General features: G+C 43.8%; 1 protein-coding gene across 2 annotated transcripts in view; it reads right to left on the bottom strand.

The window, feature by feature from the left end:
- Window positions 1–3,210: 3,210 nt before the first annotated feature.
- The window catches only part of LMNB1 (lamin B1), a 73,753-nt gene continuing 59,459 nt past the window's right edge, over window positions 3,211–17,504 (bottom strand). The window contains exons 10-11 of one of the 2 annotated variants that reach the window (XM_079918582.1): window positions 15,605–15,712; window positions 3,211–3,281 (exon numbers count right to left, since the gene is read on the bottom strand). In XM_079918582.1, the coding sequence (XP_079774708.1) occupies window positions 3,255–3,281; window positions 15,605–15,712 (135 nt within the window). In that variant the 3' untranslated portion in view covers window positions 3,211–3,254. Of the gene's footprint in view, window positions 3,282–11,433; window positions 12,046–15,604; window positions 15,713–17,504 lie in introns of those variants that run through there. The other variant, XM_079918581.1, reaches the window with a different exon arrangement.

Below are 17,504 nucleotides of genomic sequence, written 5' to 3'. Positions count from 1 at the left end.
TGTGTAAAAGATGAATCTGGAGCAAGCACCTTGTCATATCAGAAAGCAAGGGGGACTCCTGTGGTCATGTCCAAAGGACACAGGATAAAATCCAAATAGGCTCCCACTGGCCTAAGGTGGACAATAGGGGCATCACAGAGAACAAGACTGTGCTGAATTGTTACACATCACCTATGTTAAAATTCATGAGTTTATAATGATACTAAAAAAAAAAACCGGTCTTCCCTGGTGGCGCGGTGGTTGGGAGTCCGCCTACTGGTGCGGGGGACGCAGGTTCGTGCCCCGGTCCGGGAGGATCCCGCATGCCGCGGAGCGGCTGGGCCCGTGGGCCATGGCCGCTGGGCCTGCGCGTCCAGAGCCTGTGCTCCACGGCGGGAGGGACCGCAGCAGTGAGGGGCCCGCGTGCCGCAAAAAAAAAAAAAAAAAAAAAAAACCTCACTGGCCACATTTGGAGCATGCTAGAGAACCAAATCATTATTCCGATAATGGCTTTTGAAAAAGTATCTTGTATGCACTGTACCTTGGAGTATAAAGGATGAAGGAAAGTTCTTTAGAGAAGACTTGCACCTAAAAAGTGTAGAAATAATGATAGAATCTAAATGAAATCATGGATGTGTCTAATGATCATTAGCTAAAACCATTAGCTGATGGGGAACTTATGATAGAAGTCAGACCCTCAGCACCCAAACCCACAGACCGATCTTAACCTCACAAGAAAGAGAAAATGTGACACTGGGTACCTCCTGATGTGATGCCGTAGGAGGTGCACAGAAACGCTGTGAGATATTCCTGCAAAAAACTGAACCTGCGTGTGATCAAGCACTGCTGTCTATTAGTTTACAGGAGTGAGAGAGATTGATGGTTTGTTAAATGACACCAACATTTAACAGCACCAGTACTATTGACACTTTGGGGTGGATAATTCATTTAGAAAACTTTTAAAAATGTATCAACAAATATAACATATGGGCCTTGTTTGGACCCTGATTCAGAAAAACCAAATATTAAAAAAAAGAAATTATGAGACTATCAGGGAACTTCGAGCACTGGATATTTGATCATATTAAGGAATTCTTTGTTTCAGGCATGATAATAGAATGACGGCTATGTTTATAAAACGCCCTTGTCTCTTAGAGATACTTTCTGAAGAATTTATGAAGAAGTTGTGCAATATCTCAGATTCCACTGGACGGCAGAGTCAGGGAGTATGAAAGACACAAGACTGGCCGGATGTGGATCATGGTTGAAACGGGGTGATGGGTACACGGGGTTCATTATACTATTCTCTCCACTTTTATATAGGTTTAAACTTTTCCATTGTAAAACTTTATTAGAAAAAAAAAGTAGTTGGACACAACTGCCTGACACAAACTCTAAAAGGCTTCCCGGCTCGGCAGGGAGCAGTGGGCTGGAGCTGTCGCCGTAGGAGTGAGCGGCTCCGCAAGAACAGGAGAGACCAAGGATGGGCCTGAGTCAGAGGCTGTAGGGTCAAGGTTGGTCATTTCCCTTAGTGATGTTATACACGCCGAGGTCAACTACTTTGCTGTTTGCCACGCTGGAGTGAAACTCTGCCAGACGGCGCAGTGATACCCAGAGGAGGCGGCATGGGGGAGAAGCAACCTCAGGTTCTGTGCCACGAACAATGCTTTCGGGCACAGATAGAAGGCTGACCGTCTTCGGCGCGTCTGTTTAAAAACCCCACGCCCAGCTGAGACTGGGAGGCGCCGGTGAGCTGTCACCCATCAGCCAGGCCTACGGCTGCAGAGGCCTCCACGCCCCAGAGATAGGACGCAAGCGCCCCGGAAGCCTGGCACGCGCCCAGCTGGGTTTGGAGGCTGGGGGTGGGGTTCGTGGTGAGAGAGTGATTTTCACGCGCTGGTTCTCGGCGTTCTCTCCGCATCCCCATGTCAAAGCGGGCAGTGCGGGGCTCTCCGAGGGCCCAAAGCAGGTGCAAGGGCGGGCGGGTGGGTCTGCCCCGACCCCTGCCAGGCTTCCCAGCTGGACAGAAAAGCCCAGCCCCTGTCAGGGCACATCTTATTGATCCATCCCCACCAGGGACAAGGAGGATGTGTCTGGTGGGCCCCGGGGCATAAGAGAGACTTGCCATCCAAAGGACAAAGCTTTGTGAATCGAACGCCCTCTGTGGTCCAAAATGAGTTAACAACATCTAGATAGAGGACCAAAACTGGGGTACTTCTCCTAGAGGAAAACTTAGCAGTTTAAGAAGTAATTGTGAAGCAGAAAATATGCTCCCACAGACACACACATGCGTGCACAGGCGCACATTAAAAACCCCTGTCACACAGAGAAAGACAAATATCATATGATATCACTCATATGTGGAATCTTTAGAAAATGGTACAAATGAACTTATTTACAAAACAGAAATAGAGTCACAGACGTAGAAAATAAACTTATGGTTACCGGGGGGTAAAGGGTGGGGGATGAATTGGGAGATTGGGATTGACATATACACACTGCTATATGTAATATAGATAATTAATAACCTACTGTACAGCACAGGGAACTCTACTCGGTATTCTGTAATGACCTATACGGGAAAAGAATCTAAAAAAGATATACGGCTATATGTATAACTGATTCACTTTGCTGTACACCTGAAACTAACACAACATTGTAAATCAGCTGTACTCCGATAAAAATTTAAAAAAACAAAAAAACCCTGTCTCACACACACACACACACACACACACACACACACACCCCATTAAGAGAATCCTGGGACAAGCCAACTCTTTCCGTTGTCAGTATCAGTGTGTCTCAAGGTGACATCCTCCGAAGCCCCCCTCCTCTCCCCACCCCCCGCCCCACTCCTGAGTTCAGCACCATTCAGGGAAGAAGTGCCTGGAACACAGTGATCTGAGGAGGAAAAAGAACAAGGCAGCAGCTCTGAGAAGCAAAAGTCGACCATGGAAGACTCAGGAAAGAAGCGGCCGTATGTCCGCCCAGGTCAGGGCATTAGAGGAGGGGAGGACACATCTGTCTCCACAACTTCCCGGTAGCTCTTCTGACATAACAGGGGTCACAAGGCCCCAGACGGGGACAATTTCCGTGTGAGTCAATGAATGGGTAGTAAACACGTTCACAGTTCTTGCTCCTCCCCTGTATTCTTGGAACTGAACGGAGCCTCTTCAAACAACAGCCTTCCAGAATCCTGTCCATTTCCTCATTTCCCGCTGAGACAGTATGGGTGAGCGTTGACTTGTTTCCCAGTTATAACCACCCAGAGTCACTCACAGGTCAGCTCCTGCCTCCTGAGACTGTGGATGAGAACACACTGAAAACAACTTGCTGAAGAATCGCACGGCAGCCTGTGATACACCATCACAAGGCTGAGCTCATAACTGTAACTTAGGATGCATGAGCCAAGGATGACAGAAGCACGCCGACTGCCTTCCTTTATTTCATAATTCAGTGTTTCCCAACCTTCATCATGCAGTTTGGGAAAAAGCTGCCACAGACCCATAGTTACTTCTCCCAGCAACCTGGGCGGGGAGGCGGGGGAAGTCCCCCTGGCTGGTCACGTGCTGCTTTAGCAGCCAGAGCCCTTGCCCGGTGATGTAGCAACCCCTTTCCCAGCTGAAGGCTTGAATTATTTATTTAAATGAAAGCCTGAAATCAACCTACAGACACCACATCAAGGACAAGCGAGATCCTGTCTCCTCAGTTCCGAGGATCAACCACAACAAGTCGGTGCGCAGCGTGCATTCGAGGGCAGCTGGGAGGACAGCTCGGCTTCGGCAGCGCGCAGGCCCTGCGCCAGGAGAGCACTCAGAGAAGGGCGGCCAACCGGCGCGAGCCAGAAGATTTTCTCAGCGTTCGGGTCTCGGTGGAGAACTGGGAAGTGATTGCAAACACGTTCCAGAAATCCTTTCCATTTCCCATGAGCCCTGAGCACACGGGGCCCCTTGACAGTCACGGGCATCTTTGTCAATCTGTGATGGGTTGGCCACATTGGCACCTCCGCCCCTGTTGTTTAAAACCAGAGTTCCCAAGTGCCGCCTTCCTACCTCCTCTTATGGGAGACCAGTTGCTCCTGGTCTCTTACGGGAAACCTGCTGTGTATGGTGCCTTCCTTCTAGAAGTGCACTTAGCACAGCTGTGGTTTTCCACCTTTGTATGATTATTTGATTGAGGCCCACACTGAGCTGTAAGCTCCATCAGGGTCAGGACAAGATTTCCTTTTACTCAGTGTTGCACTTGCCCGTGCCTAGTACACAGCATGGCACTTGGTAAGTGCTGAATAAATGTTTGTTGAAATTAATATTTATTCATGAGATGAATAAAATGTGGCGCTTCCGGTATTCTCAATGCCTTTCCTTGTTTAACCACTCAATTGACCAGAAGTGTTAACTCTAACACCGTCTTCACTTGTAGACTTACGTACACTAAGAACAATGAACAACCTGCCATTTCAAAACCAAAGTCTCACCTTACTTCCCAATTCCCCTAATCAAAATATTTGAAGTAATCATTAGTTTTAAATTCCTACGTATTTTAGACCTACCATATTGGTATGATCTTTCTACGTGCTCTAATATAATTCTCCCATCAACTAATAAGACTTTCTTTTTCTTTTAGTCTTAATTTACAGACAAGGAAACTGAGAAACAGGAATGTTAGCTTTTTCAGGATCACACCGTTAAGTGCCAGCAACTTAGCGTCACTGATGCCGCTCCTATCAGGGGTTTTCCATTCAGAGTTAGTTCAAAGGCAGAAACAATGCTGTTCTTTCTTCTATTTATAGCCTGTCTGTGGAGAAGGACCATCCATGTGGGAAAGTACAAATTTGGGACATAACCCATGACTACACTTGGCATGTTTTAAATAAGAGTTAATTCTCTATCATTAAAAAAACTTTTTTTTTTACCTCCTTTGCAATCAGAGCTGAATCACAGTGCTAGTAATTCCTGTCATTCACAGCCCCTACTGCCCACTAGGATAAATGGGGTGTGCGGTGCACACTCTCTGGGCCACTTTCAACAACTCCCAGATCTGTCACTAACATGTTGCTTCCCTGAGGCCCAGCCTGCTTTCAACTACTCATTAAGCCCTGTACCACCCCTGCTTAGCTTATACCTAACAGTGACCCCACAGGAGACTTTAAACCAGAACAATTAATCAGCTCCCTGATGTCAGGAAAAACACATCTTAAAACATAGCCAGTTCAGGAAAGGGCAGTCCACCCAGGCTGTAACCTGCCGTTTCATCGGAGAGGGTAAATGCAGTGCAGAGTAAGGAAGACAGAATGAGCACAAGCTTGAGCTCTGGAAAAAAAAGCAGAATGGCCCGCCCACTCCTGACTAAGGCACATCAGCTAACCTACATGAAAGCATTTTTTAAACAGCAGCATGCAAGTAATATTTATTTACCTTGACATTCATTTGAAGAGCATCAGAAACAACAGAGATTTAAAATGGGGATTTGGGAGTCACCTGACAGTTGGAATTGTTCCCATTCATTGTTGACAATGAGCAGTACCACTGTCAATGGTATACTAGCTATGTACATTATTTCCTAACAGCTGCCTGGGACAGTAGAATAGGCAGAGCTGTTGAAGTTGGTAGCCTGGGGAATCCCCTGGCGGTCCAGTGGTTAAGACTCAGCGCTTCCACTGCAGGGGGCTCGGGTTCGATCCCTAATGGGGGAACTAGGATCCCACAAGCCGAGCAGACAAAAAAAAAAAAAAAGATGGTGGTGGCCTGGGCAATCAGACTGAGTTCCCAAGAAAACCACAGGATCTCTCGTCTTGGTATTCCGGGTGCTGGCAAGGCAATGCCTGGCAAAACTAAATCCCCCAGTGAACGGTCATTGAAGGAATGAATGAATGAATGACTTAGCCTCTGGGCAAGTTGACCCATCTGCAAAACAAGGATAACACTACTTGCCCAGTGTGGTACTACGAGCTTCAAGTGAGTTAATGTTTGGGGGACAACCCTGAGCAGAGTGCCTGGCTGTGTGAACATTCAACAAACGTCTAATCCTTTCGCTTTCTCCCTCCTTCCTCTTTATGGGTCTTTCCTCCTCCCGTATGAGATTGAAACTATTCCATGTGTAAGCAAGAGACCAACATGTGGTATTCTGTGCCCCCCACACAGTGCGAGAGCAGCATTGCACATCCAGGACCCTGCCCCTGCCCATTCCTCTTGGTTGGGTTCCCAAAGTTCCCCAGGTGCCCGACACGACTAAAGGCCCTGCTTCAGGTTCCTACAGGAGTTTCTGGTATGAGGCACCCTGAGTCATCCCCCCTCTGATGCCCAAACCCTTCCTTCTCCACAAAAGGATCCCGCCCAGATTTGTAAACATAAGCACTGAGTCCTGATGATCCCATGGCCACACCTCTCAGAGTTCAGTCCAGGCTATTTCTTTCATGACGTAGAATAATGAAAACTAAGCAACAGGCGCTCAGTGAATGTTTTCAGCTCGTTTTTCCGAAGTTCAAACTTCCTAACAATTTTTCTCTTAGCAGGACAAAAACTTAAGAGAAATGGACACCTGGGAAAATGGTTCAGAGGAAAATTCTGGCCCTAGAAAGAGCTTGGGTTCAGTCCTCTTGACACGGGTTGGAAGGCAGCATAACAAAGGAGTGGGGAGCTGGCAGCGAGGAGGGAGGCTGGGTCACGATCCCAGGCTTCAGAAGAGAATGGACCAGCTGCCAGGGCCTAAGTCAAAAAGCAGTGCTTGTTAAAGGCGGGGGTGGGCTGGGAGGCTCCCTGGCTAGAGAATGGAGAGAGAACGAGAAAGATGAGGGGAACAAGTGACCTGGGACTCAGAGTTTGGAAACCACAACAATGATCTAAGATCATTGTCTCTAAGACCGCTCTTGGCCACTAAGCTAGAAAGCTGGTTTCTGCCAGAGTGAGACCTGCTATCTGGAGACATGTCCCTCTGGTGTGGTCACACAATGGACACTTAGCTAACACTCGCAGCTAACTTACATCATAGGACACAGGATTATACGGAGGGGGTTGTGGAAATACCCAAGCGTATTTAACAGGCCAAACCAGACAGTCTGAAAATAATTATCCACATTGAGTCACAAAGCGCTGAAGAAAAAAAAAGACTAGGGAAGGTACGCGCCCCCAACTATTACAGCTGTATGGGGAGGTCTGCCGTAAGCCAGATGCATGAAGAAAGTCAGAACGCTGGCAGACCAGACGCTAGTGGCAAAGGGCATTAGGGCACACAAGCTGCAGGAAGAAGCCTTAAAAGGTAGGTGAGGATGATGTTTTAAACCACAGAAATAAACACCAATATCAAGAAAATGGTATACAAAATGCAGAGACATCATTAAGCTACACAGACTGGGGCACTCACATAATAAATCCGCATGAATATGTGTTTTATTGTTATAAGTAATCAAGCTACTGAACAAGCTGTCTCCTTAAACTGAGAGGTGCATTTTGTCTCTTGAGAAACATCAGCAGAAGACAGGATATACTGTGCTGTTAAAGTAAAGGAAGAATACGTATCATGAAAGCGAGGATAGGAGGTAGGGAGTGAGGTGATTCCCGGCTGGCTGTTGGGTGCATGTCTCCAGGGCAAACTGGCTCCCAGGGGACTTCTGTGATCCTTGGCCCACACTCTAACCTTCCAAAACAGCAAAGCCGCATCCACTCCCAGTCCTGTCTGCATTAATTCACTGTTCTTCCCATTCAACATGTTAATGTGAAGCTCCCTCTCCAATTTGAACTGTGACCTCTGTGAGCTTTACATGTATTTTGCCTAAATATTTTCCTTATTCCCATCAACTTTGTTCTGAACGTCCCTTTAGTAAGGTAGACAAATGGCAGAAAAACCGAATCCTAAATACCACCTCTTTCAGTGCCTTTTTTTGGTAGGAAGGGAAGGAGTCAGCCTCAATTTCAGAATTCTGGGTTTTGCCTGGTAAATATTATGGAAATTCCAGAACCTTGCTTCAGGGGCTCAAAAGTTTGAACCCTAAGAGTCATTCTCCTCTGGTGGTACCCCTAAAATTCACACCCATGCCGCTACTTCATGCAGTGGAACTAAAAAGATCTGCATTTTGTTCAGAAGCCAATGATCCAGAAGCGTGGATCAAAGCGTCTCTTCAGGGCTTCCCTGGTGGCGCAGTGGTTGAGAGTCCGCCTGCCGATGCAGGGGACGCGGTTCGTGCCCCGGTCCGGGAAGATCCCACATGCCGCGGAGCGGCTGGGCCCGTGAGCCATGGCCACTGAGCTCCGCAAACGGGAGAGGCCACAACAGTGAGAGGCCCGCGTACCGCAAAAAAAAAAAAAAAAAAAAAGATTTGGTAAAAGGGATGATGATGGGTAAGAAACTGAAGCCCAAAGGAACATGATTTAGCATAACTGTATCTCTTAAAACTGCACACATATGAAAATAAATGTGCATTTATTTGTATGTGTGTGTGATGGTGGAATGAACTGGCCAAGATGACCCCTTCCTTCCACTATAAAACTGATAAACTAGAACTTATTTTGGTTTTAATCTAGGACTAAGCCTAAAAAACAAGAAATGGCCAGGTGCCATAAGGAACAAAGAACTCAAAGTCTTAAGGAGAAGCCTCAGGGGCTGGAGATGGGAACAGGAAACATGGCTTTAAGTCCATGCAAGGAAGAGGGCCCGGTGCACAAGGCACAGGACCACGCCGTGCAGCCCACAGCCCAGGCAAGCAGAACACGGACTGCCTGCCGGCCCAGACCAAAACCCAGCTCCTGCTGGGGCCGGGGGACTGCATGTGAAAGTCACCTGCAAGAACCAGCAAACACTCCACACAACTGTCCTAGTGGACCTTCACCACCACAAGGTGAGAAAACAGCAGCAGAGGTCCAGACCACTATACCACCTCATCACTGGGGAGACAGCACAGGAAACCTCCAAGTTACTCTGTAGCAAAACCCTGGGACAGGGACAACTCACAAAATAAACAGCCCTTATTGAAGATAAGTTCACAATCCTAAAAACCCCACGAGGAAGCAAACCACCAATAATTTTTCTGCGGCTGAGAGAAAAAAAAATGGGCATACTCAAGAACACAGACTAGAGACTATAAAATAAATATGATGAAAATGACCTTTTTAAAAGATGACAACTATAGTTAAAAAAAAGAAAAAAAAAGTTGAAAAGAGGACAGGCAAATTTTGAAAAAGAATCAAGCACAATTTCAGAAATGAAAAGTACAGTTAACGAAACTAGAAACTACAACAAATGGGATAAACAGATTAGACAGGGCTGAGAACATAATTAGCGAGATAAATACTAAGTTACTGAGAATACAGCACAAAGAAACCTAAAACATATGAAAGAGAACAGGTTCAATGTAAGGCTAAAAGAAATCCCAGAAGAGAAGAACAGCGAACAGGGATGAGCTGATATTCAACAAAATACAGACATCCAGAATTCTCTTAGTTAAAAACCCTGAGGTGAGAGCTGAGCAAGAGGAAAATAAATCTGTATCTAAACATAGTGGTGAAACTAGACCACCGCAGATGAAATAAGGGGGGAAAATTTCACGCTTGTTATGAAACAGTTCAATAATGCAGATACGCAGCTGTAGCCTCCACTGATGGGGAGAAGCACTTACTACAGAGAGGCAGCCGTTGAGCCTCTGCCTCCAGATGCTCTGTGGGAACAGGTGTAGGTGCAGCTCACTTTCAGAAAATTTCTATTTAGTGTAAAGTCTGTCAGCTTAAATCGACTCAACAATCTCCTTCCACATATTCAGAGGCACCCAGCTATGTATTAACTGAGTCCTGGGTTCTTACTCTAAATTTCACTAGAGTATATAATATTCCTCTGTATTAAAACTGCCTGAGCTTCCCTGGTGGCACAGTGGTTAAGAGTCTGCCTGCCGATGCAGGGGACACAGGTTCGTGCCCCGGTCTGGGAAGATTCCACATGCCGCGGAGCGGCTGGGCCCGTGAGCCATGGCTGCTGAGCCTGCGCGTCCGGAGCCTGTGCTACGCAACGGGAGAGGCCACAACAGTGAGAGGCCCGCGTACCACAAAAAAAAGAAAAACTGCCAAATTTTCTTAATGCTTAATTAATTAAAGTGATTCCTATAACCCAATTTATCTGGCAATAAAGTACCTAGAATGAATTTTGATGGCAAGAATCCTATCTTGTGGCAACACTTTTCACAAGCAAGTTGGGCCACACCCTGCACTGCCATTCTCATTCTGAAGATAAATCTGTGTGAAGTTATCATTTTATCTGCCTCACCAGACAGAATTTCTAACCCAGCATTTATCTTGTGTCTCCGACGGCACCCGCGAATGCAGTAAATCTGCAGAGCACAGTAATTCTGGGACTTCGTGAGTTATTTTCAAGTGTAAGTTGCTAGTCTGTGCAGCTTACTGCAGGAACATTTTAAGAGAAAAGCAAACACTGACTCTGGATTAGCTTCTGAATTGTTATCAACAGTTCATTCTAGGGATGGTTTGGATATTCTACTTTCTACAAGATGAACTAACTCACTTAGCTAAAGCAATCACAAGATAAACTCTCCAAATGCGTAAAAAATGACACTCTAGTTACCACCATACGTAACTACCCCACACAGCACACACATATTTTCTATCCTTCATACTGTACTCCTTGTAATCAGTGTCTCTTCTGTGTTTCAAAAGACAGTAAAACTTGGGCTTCCCTGGTGGCGCAGTGGTTGAGAGTCGGCCTGCCGATGCAGGGGACACGGGTTCATGACCCGGTCCGGGAAGATCCCACGTGCCGCGGAGCGGCTGGGCCCGTGAGCCGTGGCTCCTGAGCCTGTGTGTCCAGAGTCTGTGCTCCGCAATGGGAGAGACCACAAGAGTGACAGGCCCGCGTACCACAAAAAAAGAAAAGTAAAACTAGATTCCAGAAATACTATCTCCATTTTTTTCCTTTAAAAGGAGTGTCTTCCCCAATTTCTCCTACTGTCCCTAATGTTCCTAAATGGCTTTCTTAAAGAGATTTTCAAAGGTCTTATTGTTAATAAGCTAAAAAATATAAAGCACTGAGCATGGTGTCTGGTTCCAAAAAATTAGCTATTATTATGGCTTTTATTAGTGCTATCATTAATGACAACAGAGTACTGAAAACAGGGGAGACCCCAAAATAGTTTGTGTGTTTATATTCCCCATTGTCAGAGCCTTAAAGAAAAATCTAGTTCAAACAAAAAGCCAAATTATTTTTATCAAAAGTAAAACTGAAACAATGCTTTTCTCCCCCAAAACAGTTCTAAAGTTAAAAGACAGCAGATTAATATTAAAAACAGCTTTTTATTTGTTAATGTCACATAAGAAATTTAAGCAAGTTACACTATCTTAAAAAACACAACTAATGCGTTTTAGGAGAAACCCTTCCCTCCCCCCTCCCCCCTCCCCCCATTCCCCTTGTGAATTAAGAATCTAAGAGAAGAAGTAACCATAAAACAAAGTTTTGTGGAATCCTTCATCCAGAGTGCTTACATGATGATTAGGTTAATATTGCCTTCTTACAAAATTTCTCTTTTCTATTTAAAAAAAATTTTTGTAGCCTTGATTGTTTATTACAAAAAAATTCAGTACAAAAGTTCAATATATTGAAAAATGCTTTTCCCCTCCCTCACAGCACCGTTATATATAGCAGAGAATAATCAAGAGCAGATTGCTAATCTAGATGGAGCAATCTTCAAATTAAAACAAATTAAAACACAGTGGTTTATTTACCCTCCCCTCCTCATAGAACTTAAAAAAAAAAACCACACATACAAAAAAAATGTCAAAATTTTGAGGGACCCTTTTCAAACAGTACATAGTTCAGCGTCAATTCACATCTTGCAACAAAGTATATGGATATGATTTCTTTTACAAAACGTTCAGTGTCAAAAAAGGAAATTAAGGCCATCAGATTCGCAGCTTAAAAATTCACATAAAGGAAATATAAAAATATTCTGTGCTTCTGAGAAGGCTCTGCACTGCATGTAGGTAAGGATTACCATACTTCTTTATTTTGAGGAAGACAGTTGATGTGAGAAGTTTACATAATTGCACAGCTTCTATTGGAACCTCTTGGGGCTCCCTGATGAGGAAAACAGAAAAAAAAATTAGTGCTAAGAAAATGGATCACGGTATTTTAAAATAAGGCAGAGATACTACAAATTCATTATTACCTAACTTCAAATGGACGTTTATTACTTCTCACTTATCCTTTTTAAACTTCTATTATGGACTCTCCCCTAGAATACTCCAACAAATTCCAGAACAGTGATTCTCAACTCTAGCTGCACATTGAGATCCTGAGGAGTTCTTAAAACAAAATTCTGATCTAGGTCCCTAGATCAATTAAATGAGAATTTCTCATTTCGGACTTCCCTTGTGCCACAGTGGTGAAGAATCTGCCTGCCAATGCAGGGGACACAGGTTCAAGCCTTGGTCCGGGAAGATCCCACATGCCACGGAGCAGCTAAGTCCGTGTGCCACAACTACTGAGCCTGAGCTCTAAAGCCCACGAGCCACAACTGCTGAGCCCGTACGACACAACTACTGAAGCCCTCGCACCTAGAGCCCATGCTCCACAACGAGAAGCCACTGCAATGAGAGGCCCACACACCACAACAAAGAGCAGCCCCCGCTCGCTTTAACTAGAGAAAGCCCGCACGCAGCAACAAAGACCCAATGCAGCCAAAAATAAATAAATAAATAAATTTTTTTAAAATAAATGAGAATTTCTCATTTAACTGGGGAACAGTATCTATTTATATGTAATTTTAAAGCTCCCTAAGAAATCCTAATAAGCAGCTGAAGTTGAAACTTCCTATTCAATAACATCCTTTGGTAACTTAGGAAACAGGAGCTCAGTGGATGGCATTCTGAACAACCACATCAGGAAATATGGCTTGCTGGATCCTCAGCTTTCATATCCTGAAGCATTTGCATTGGGTTCATCTTCAAATGTGAAGTCAAAACGGCTCCCTCTATCCATTTCTTTATCACTCACTAATTCCTTAAAATCTCACAACATGACTGTGAAACACCACTTGACTACTGAAATTGGTTTCTTGAAGGTCAACCAGAAAGACTTCTAATCAACTCAAAAGGCCACTGGATTCATTCCCTAATATGAAGTCAAAATAGTTGATCCATCCTTCCATCTTCCCTCTTTTGAACTTTTTTTTTTTTTTTTTTTTTGCAGTACGCAGGCCTCTCACTGTTGTGGCCTCTCCCGTTGCAGAGCACAGGCTCCAGACGCGCAGGCCCAGCGGCCATGGCTCACGAGCCTAGCCACTCCGCGGCATGTGGGATCTTCCCGGACCGGGTCACGAACCCGTGTCCCCTGCATCGGCAGGCGGACTCAACCACTGCGCCAACAGGGAAGTCCCCTCTTTAGAACTTTGATATCATTATTTCTTCTGATCACAAAAGCTAAAAACCTCGCACATCTTTGATTTTTTTTCTTCTCCCCCTCAAGTTCGGTCACTATGCCTTAATTAATGAATCTCCATTTGCATAGTCTCTCAGGGTGTCTGCAATCTCCCTTCTACAGTCATCCCTCTGATATTGTCTCAACTTCTCCTTGCTCCAAAGTGTGCAGAAGCTCCTTCCCTAGGCATTCCACAGTATGCTGATTTAACACCAACCTCCCCACTTCACTTATCTCTCACTCACACCCTACAAACACAACTGGATGGACAGATATACTTGGTGCTCAAGTCTTGACATATACCCTGTGATGAATTAAAGATCATGATAAATTCTTTGCCACTCCTCCCATTATGAGGTGGAGACTATTTACCCTCCCCTGGAATTGAAGCTGGCCTATGACTTACTTTGACTAAAAGAATATGGGCCTTTAAGAAATCTAATGCTTTCCGTTTTCACTCTCTTGGAAGCCAGCTGCCATGCTGTAAAGAAGGTTGGACTAAACAACCAAATGATAAGAAACCACATGGAAACAGACATGGAGAACATTTGAGCCCTAGCCAAGCTTCCAGCTGAATGCAACTGCATGACTGACTTCACTCTCCATTGGGTGGGAACAAATGAATTGCCCAGTGGAGCCCAGTCAAACCACAGAGTCATAGGAATTAAGAAATCAGTTTTAAGTCACTGAGCTTTAATTTAAGGTGGTCTCCTAATGTAGCAACAGATAATTCAAACAACCACAGAACACTACCATCTGCCTTCTAATACTCAAATAATTGCCCATCTTTCAAAATACTGGACAAGCCTATTTTCCAGAGATCTTCTCAACTGTTCTGGTGGCCTAAACAGCCTTCTCCAGCATCTGACCTGCTACAACTCATGCTCTGAACCACTAGCCTGGCACCCTGAGATATCTCTTATATTGTTATTTTACTTCCAGTCATTATAATATTTCAAATAAGGGCAGAAAATGGATCTTGTACCTGTTTCTTGTTAAAGCCAAGTATAAAACACCTGTTCTTAAATATTCCTCCAAAATGTACGAGGAAGTATCCATGCCAAAAATTCATTCTCCTATAACCCACCTCAAGTGGTTCTCAACTCTGGAGGCTGAACACATAAGAAAATGTTTATTTGGAGCAGGACTGGGGCTAATTAAGCAAAACAAACAGATTTATAAATCTGGAGACATGGTGACGACATCTTATAAGGATAAGGGTAGGAATTTTGATTAATGATAGACATGAACAGCTTGAGAATATAAACTGAAGGCTCATTACTTATTAATAATTCCAATTTAATTAATTAAAATCAAATTTGGAGTTTATTTCAAGGACTCTCAAAAGTCCAAGCATCAGCTAAAATCTATCTTGCAATTAAATAATTAAAAACTTAAGACAGCAAGAATTTTGCTTCACACTGAAGCTGAACATTACTCTTTTTTTTTAATCAGGTAATGATTTTTTTAAATTTAATTTATTTATTTTTTGGCTGTGTTGGGTCTTTCTTGCTGCACATGGGCTTTCTCTAGTTGAAGCGAGCAGGGGCTACTTTTGGTTGCGGTGCACGGCCTCCTTATTGCGGTGGCTTCTCTTGTTGCAGAGCACGGGCTCTAGGCACGTGGCCTTCAGTAGTTGCAGCGCACGGGCTCAGTAGTTGTGGCTGGCGGGCTCTAGAGCACAGGCTCAGTAGTTGTGGCTCACAGGCTTAGTTGCTCTGCAGCACGTGGGATCTTCCCCAACCAGGGCTCAAACCCGTGTCCCCAGCATTGGCAGACGGATTCTTAACCACTCCGCCACCAGGGAAGTCCCTACTCTTTGTTTTTCTTGAGTTTATATGCAGATACCTGCTCCAATTTAGTCATCTAAACTCAATCAAAGAACCCTTCAATAAATAATTTTTAGCATGCATTCCAATCCATATATACTTATTTATGTGGCATACATGCCCTACCATAACATATTACATACATTATAAAACAAAAGACAAATCTGAAATTTGATATGAGAAATAATTTTTAAAAAAGAAGTGCAAACATTTTCTTCCAGTACCCAAATGTACTGTATCTTGAAGATCCCCTCAGGAAAAACAAACCCCACTTGGTAGATCACTGACTTAGTTCATCAAGTAATAGGGAAAAAACAAGCTCCACTACTGGTTTTGGTTTTCATGTAATTCTGTTAATAAAATTTAAAAGACATATATTAAAGTAATACCTGCTGGTGGAAAAGTTCTTCCTCGACAGCCACTTCAGCTGTTTCTTCCTCCTCCTCTTCCTCTTCAGGTATGGTTGTTTTGAAGACTGTACTTCTTTGAGCAACCTCCTAAACACAAGAGTTTGATTTAAGTTAAAACACTGTACTTTGGGACTTCCCTGGTGGTGCAGTGGTTAAGAATCCGCCTGCCAATGCAGGGGACACGGGTTCGATCCTTGTCCCGGAAGATCCCACATGCCGTGGAGCAACTAAGCCTGTGCGCCACAACAAGGGAAGCCACCACAATGAGAAGCCCGCGCACTGCAACGAAGAGTAGACCCCGCTCACCACGACTCGAGGAAGCCGGTGCGCAGCAACAAAGACCAACGCAGCCAAAAATAAAAAATTAATTAATTTTAAAAAAAAACCCACTATACTTAAAAATCACAAAGACTGTGGGAGGACGACATCTTTTCGTTGCGTAAATTTAAGAAACAGCATTCCTATGTCAGGGACTTTTCTTTTCTTTTTTTTTTTTTAAGTGGCTCATCAGTAGCTTCAGCTACTGAACAGAAATTTTTGCATAATTAGTAGCAGTTCTTAGATTTTCAATATTCCCTGCAGGGGAGCTACTGGTATCCAATTTGAAATACCTGCTGAGAAGTTCCCACTGCTTTTTATCCCATTCTGTTACTAAGAATTCTGTAAATGATTTGGCACACTAAATTCTTTATAACACTCAACATGAATTCAGCTTAAAGATCTTGGCTCCTAGCAAAGAGAAGGTGCTAAATAAATGCTGAATAAAATGAAGTCAGAGTCTAACTGCTGTGCTCTCAGGGACCTCGGTGGCAAGAGGACCACCTGATGAGTGAGATGAAAAGGACAAACTTTCATTCCTTCAGCAGCTAGTTCCTCTTGAATGAAACAGAATCAAGACACAGGAACACTATTTACTAACAACATACCAGTGAAGTTCCAATGTACTCTGTACAAAAAAACAGAACTCCTATTATTCACTGGAGGCATAACAGAAAGTAACCATTTCCATTTTCTACTGAAAGGCGCAAATACAAATAACTATCCTGTAGAGAATGCTGACTTGCACAAATGCAGCAGTGTTTCTGTTTAAGCACAAGGCTAACCTGATGATCTAGCAGCAAGTAAATGAGTGTGTCCTAGAGTGCTGCAGAACGTCTAATTTTACTCTATACCATGCATGTCCTAAGGTTACTCAAGAAAGATAACTGCAGATGAAGACACTAAAATCACGTCAGTAAAAGCTTACCTGAAATTTAACACAGACCAGCTAGTTTAAAATGGCAGAGGAAGAAAACCAGAGAACAGTGACAGAGAAATGAGAGTTCTATTTACAACATGTCCACATATATATTTTATAAATGAAGTAAGGTAGTACAGTAGTATTTTGTAGGGAATTTTGATTATTGTTGCACGGCCGAGGAAGATAGACCATTTTGAGTCTGAATTAGCCAGAAACTTCAATTCTGTGAGATCAGTCCATGTTTATACACACAAATAGTCTTTTCACAAATAACACTTGCTTTAACCAAATTAGTACTAATAAAAAAGCATGTGAATCCTTAGATCAATTACAACTCTTTGAACTAAGATATCCACTGGGGGATGATGGCATACAAAACAGAAAAAAGATTCCCAAAAAGTTTTCAGAGTACCTAGCTTCCCTCAACTCATCTTAAAATGAGGAAAGAAAAGTCAAATAAAATCTGTTATAGAATTCTCACATTTCAGCTTCTAGCAACTCATGACAGTGTATACATCCCATATGGAAACACCGGCTCTTAGAGCTTATGATGAAACACCAGACTATGAGCCTCAAATGAGAAGCTTAGAAAAGAGCAACTTGCCCAACTTCATTAATTATGAATTACTTCAGCATAAT

Source organism: Stenella coeruleoalba (genome assembly GCF_951394435.1).
Source record: "Stenella coeruleoalba genome assembly, chromosome: 3".
In the NCBI taxonomy this organism is placed as follows: Eukaryota; Metazoa; Chordata; class Mammalia; order Artiodactyla; family Delphinidae; genus Stenella; species Stenella coeruleoalba.
Note: the sequence above shows the minus strand (reverse complement) of the source record. Positions and strands in the feature narration are given on the sequence as shown.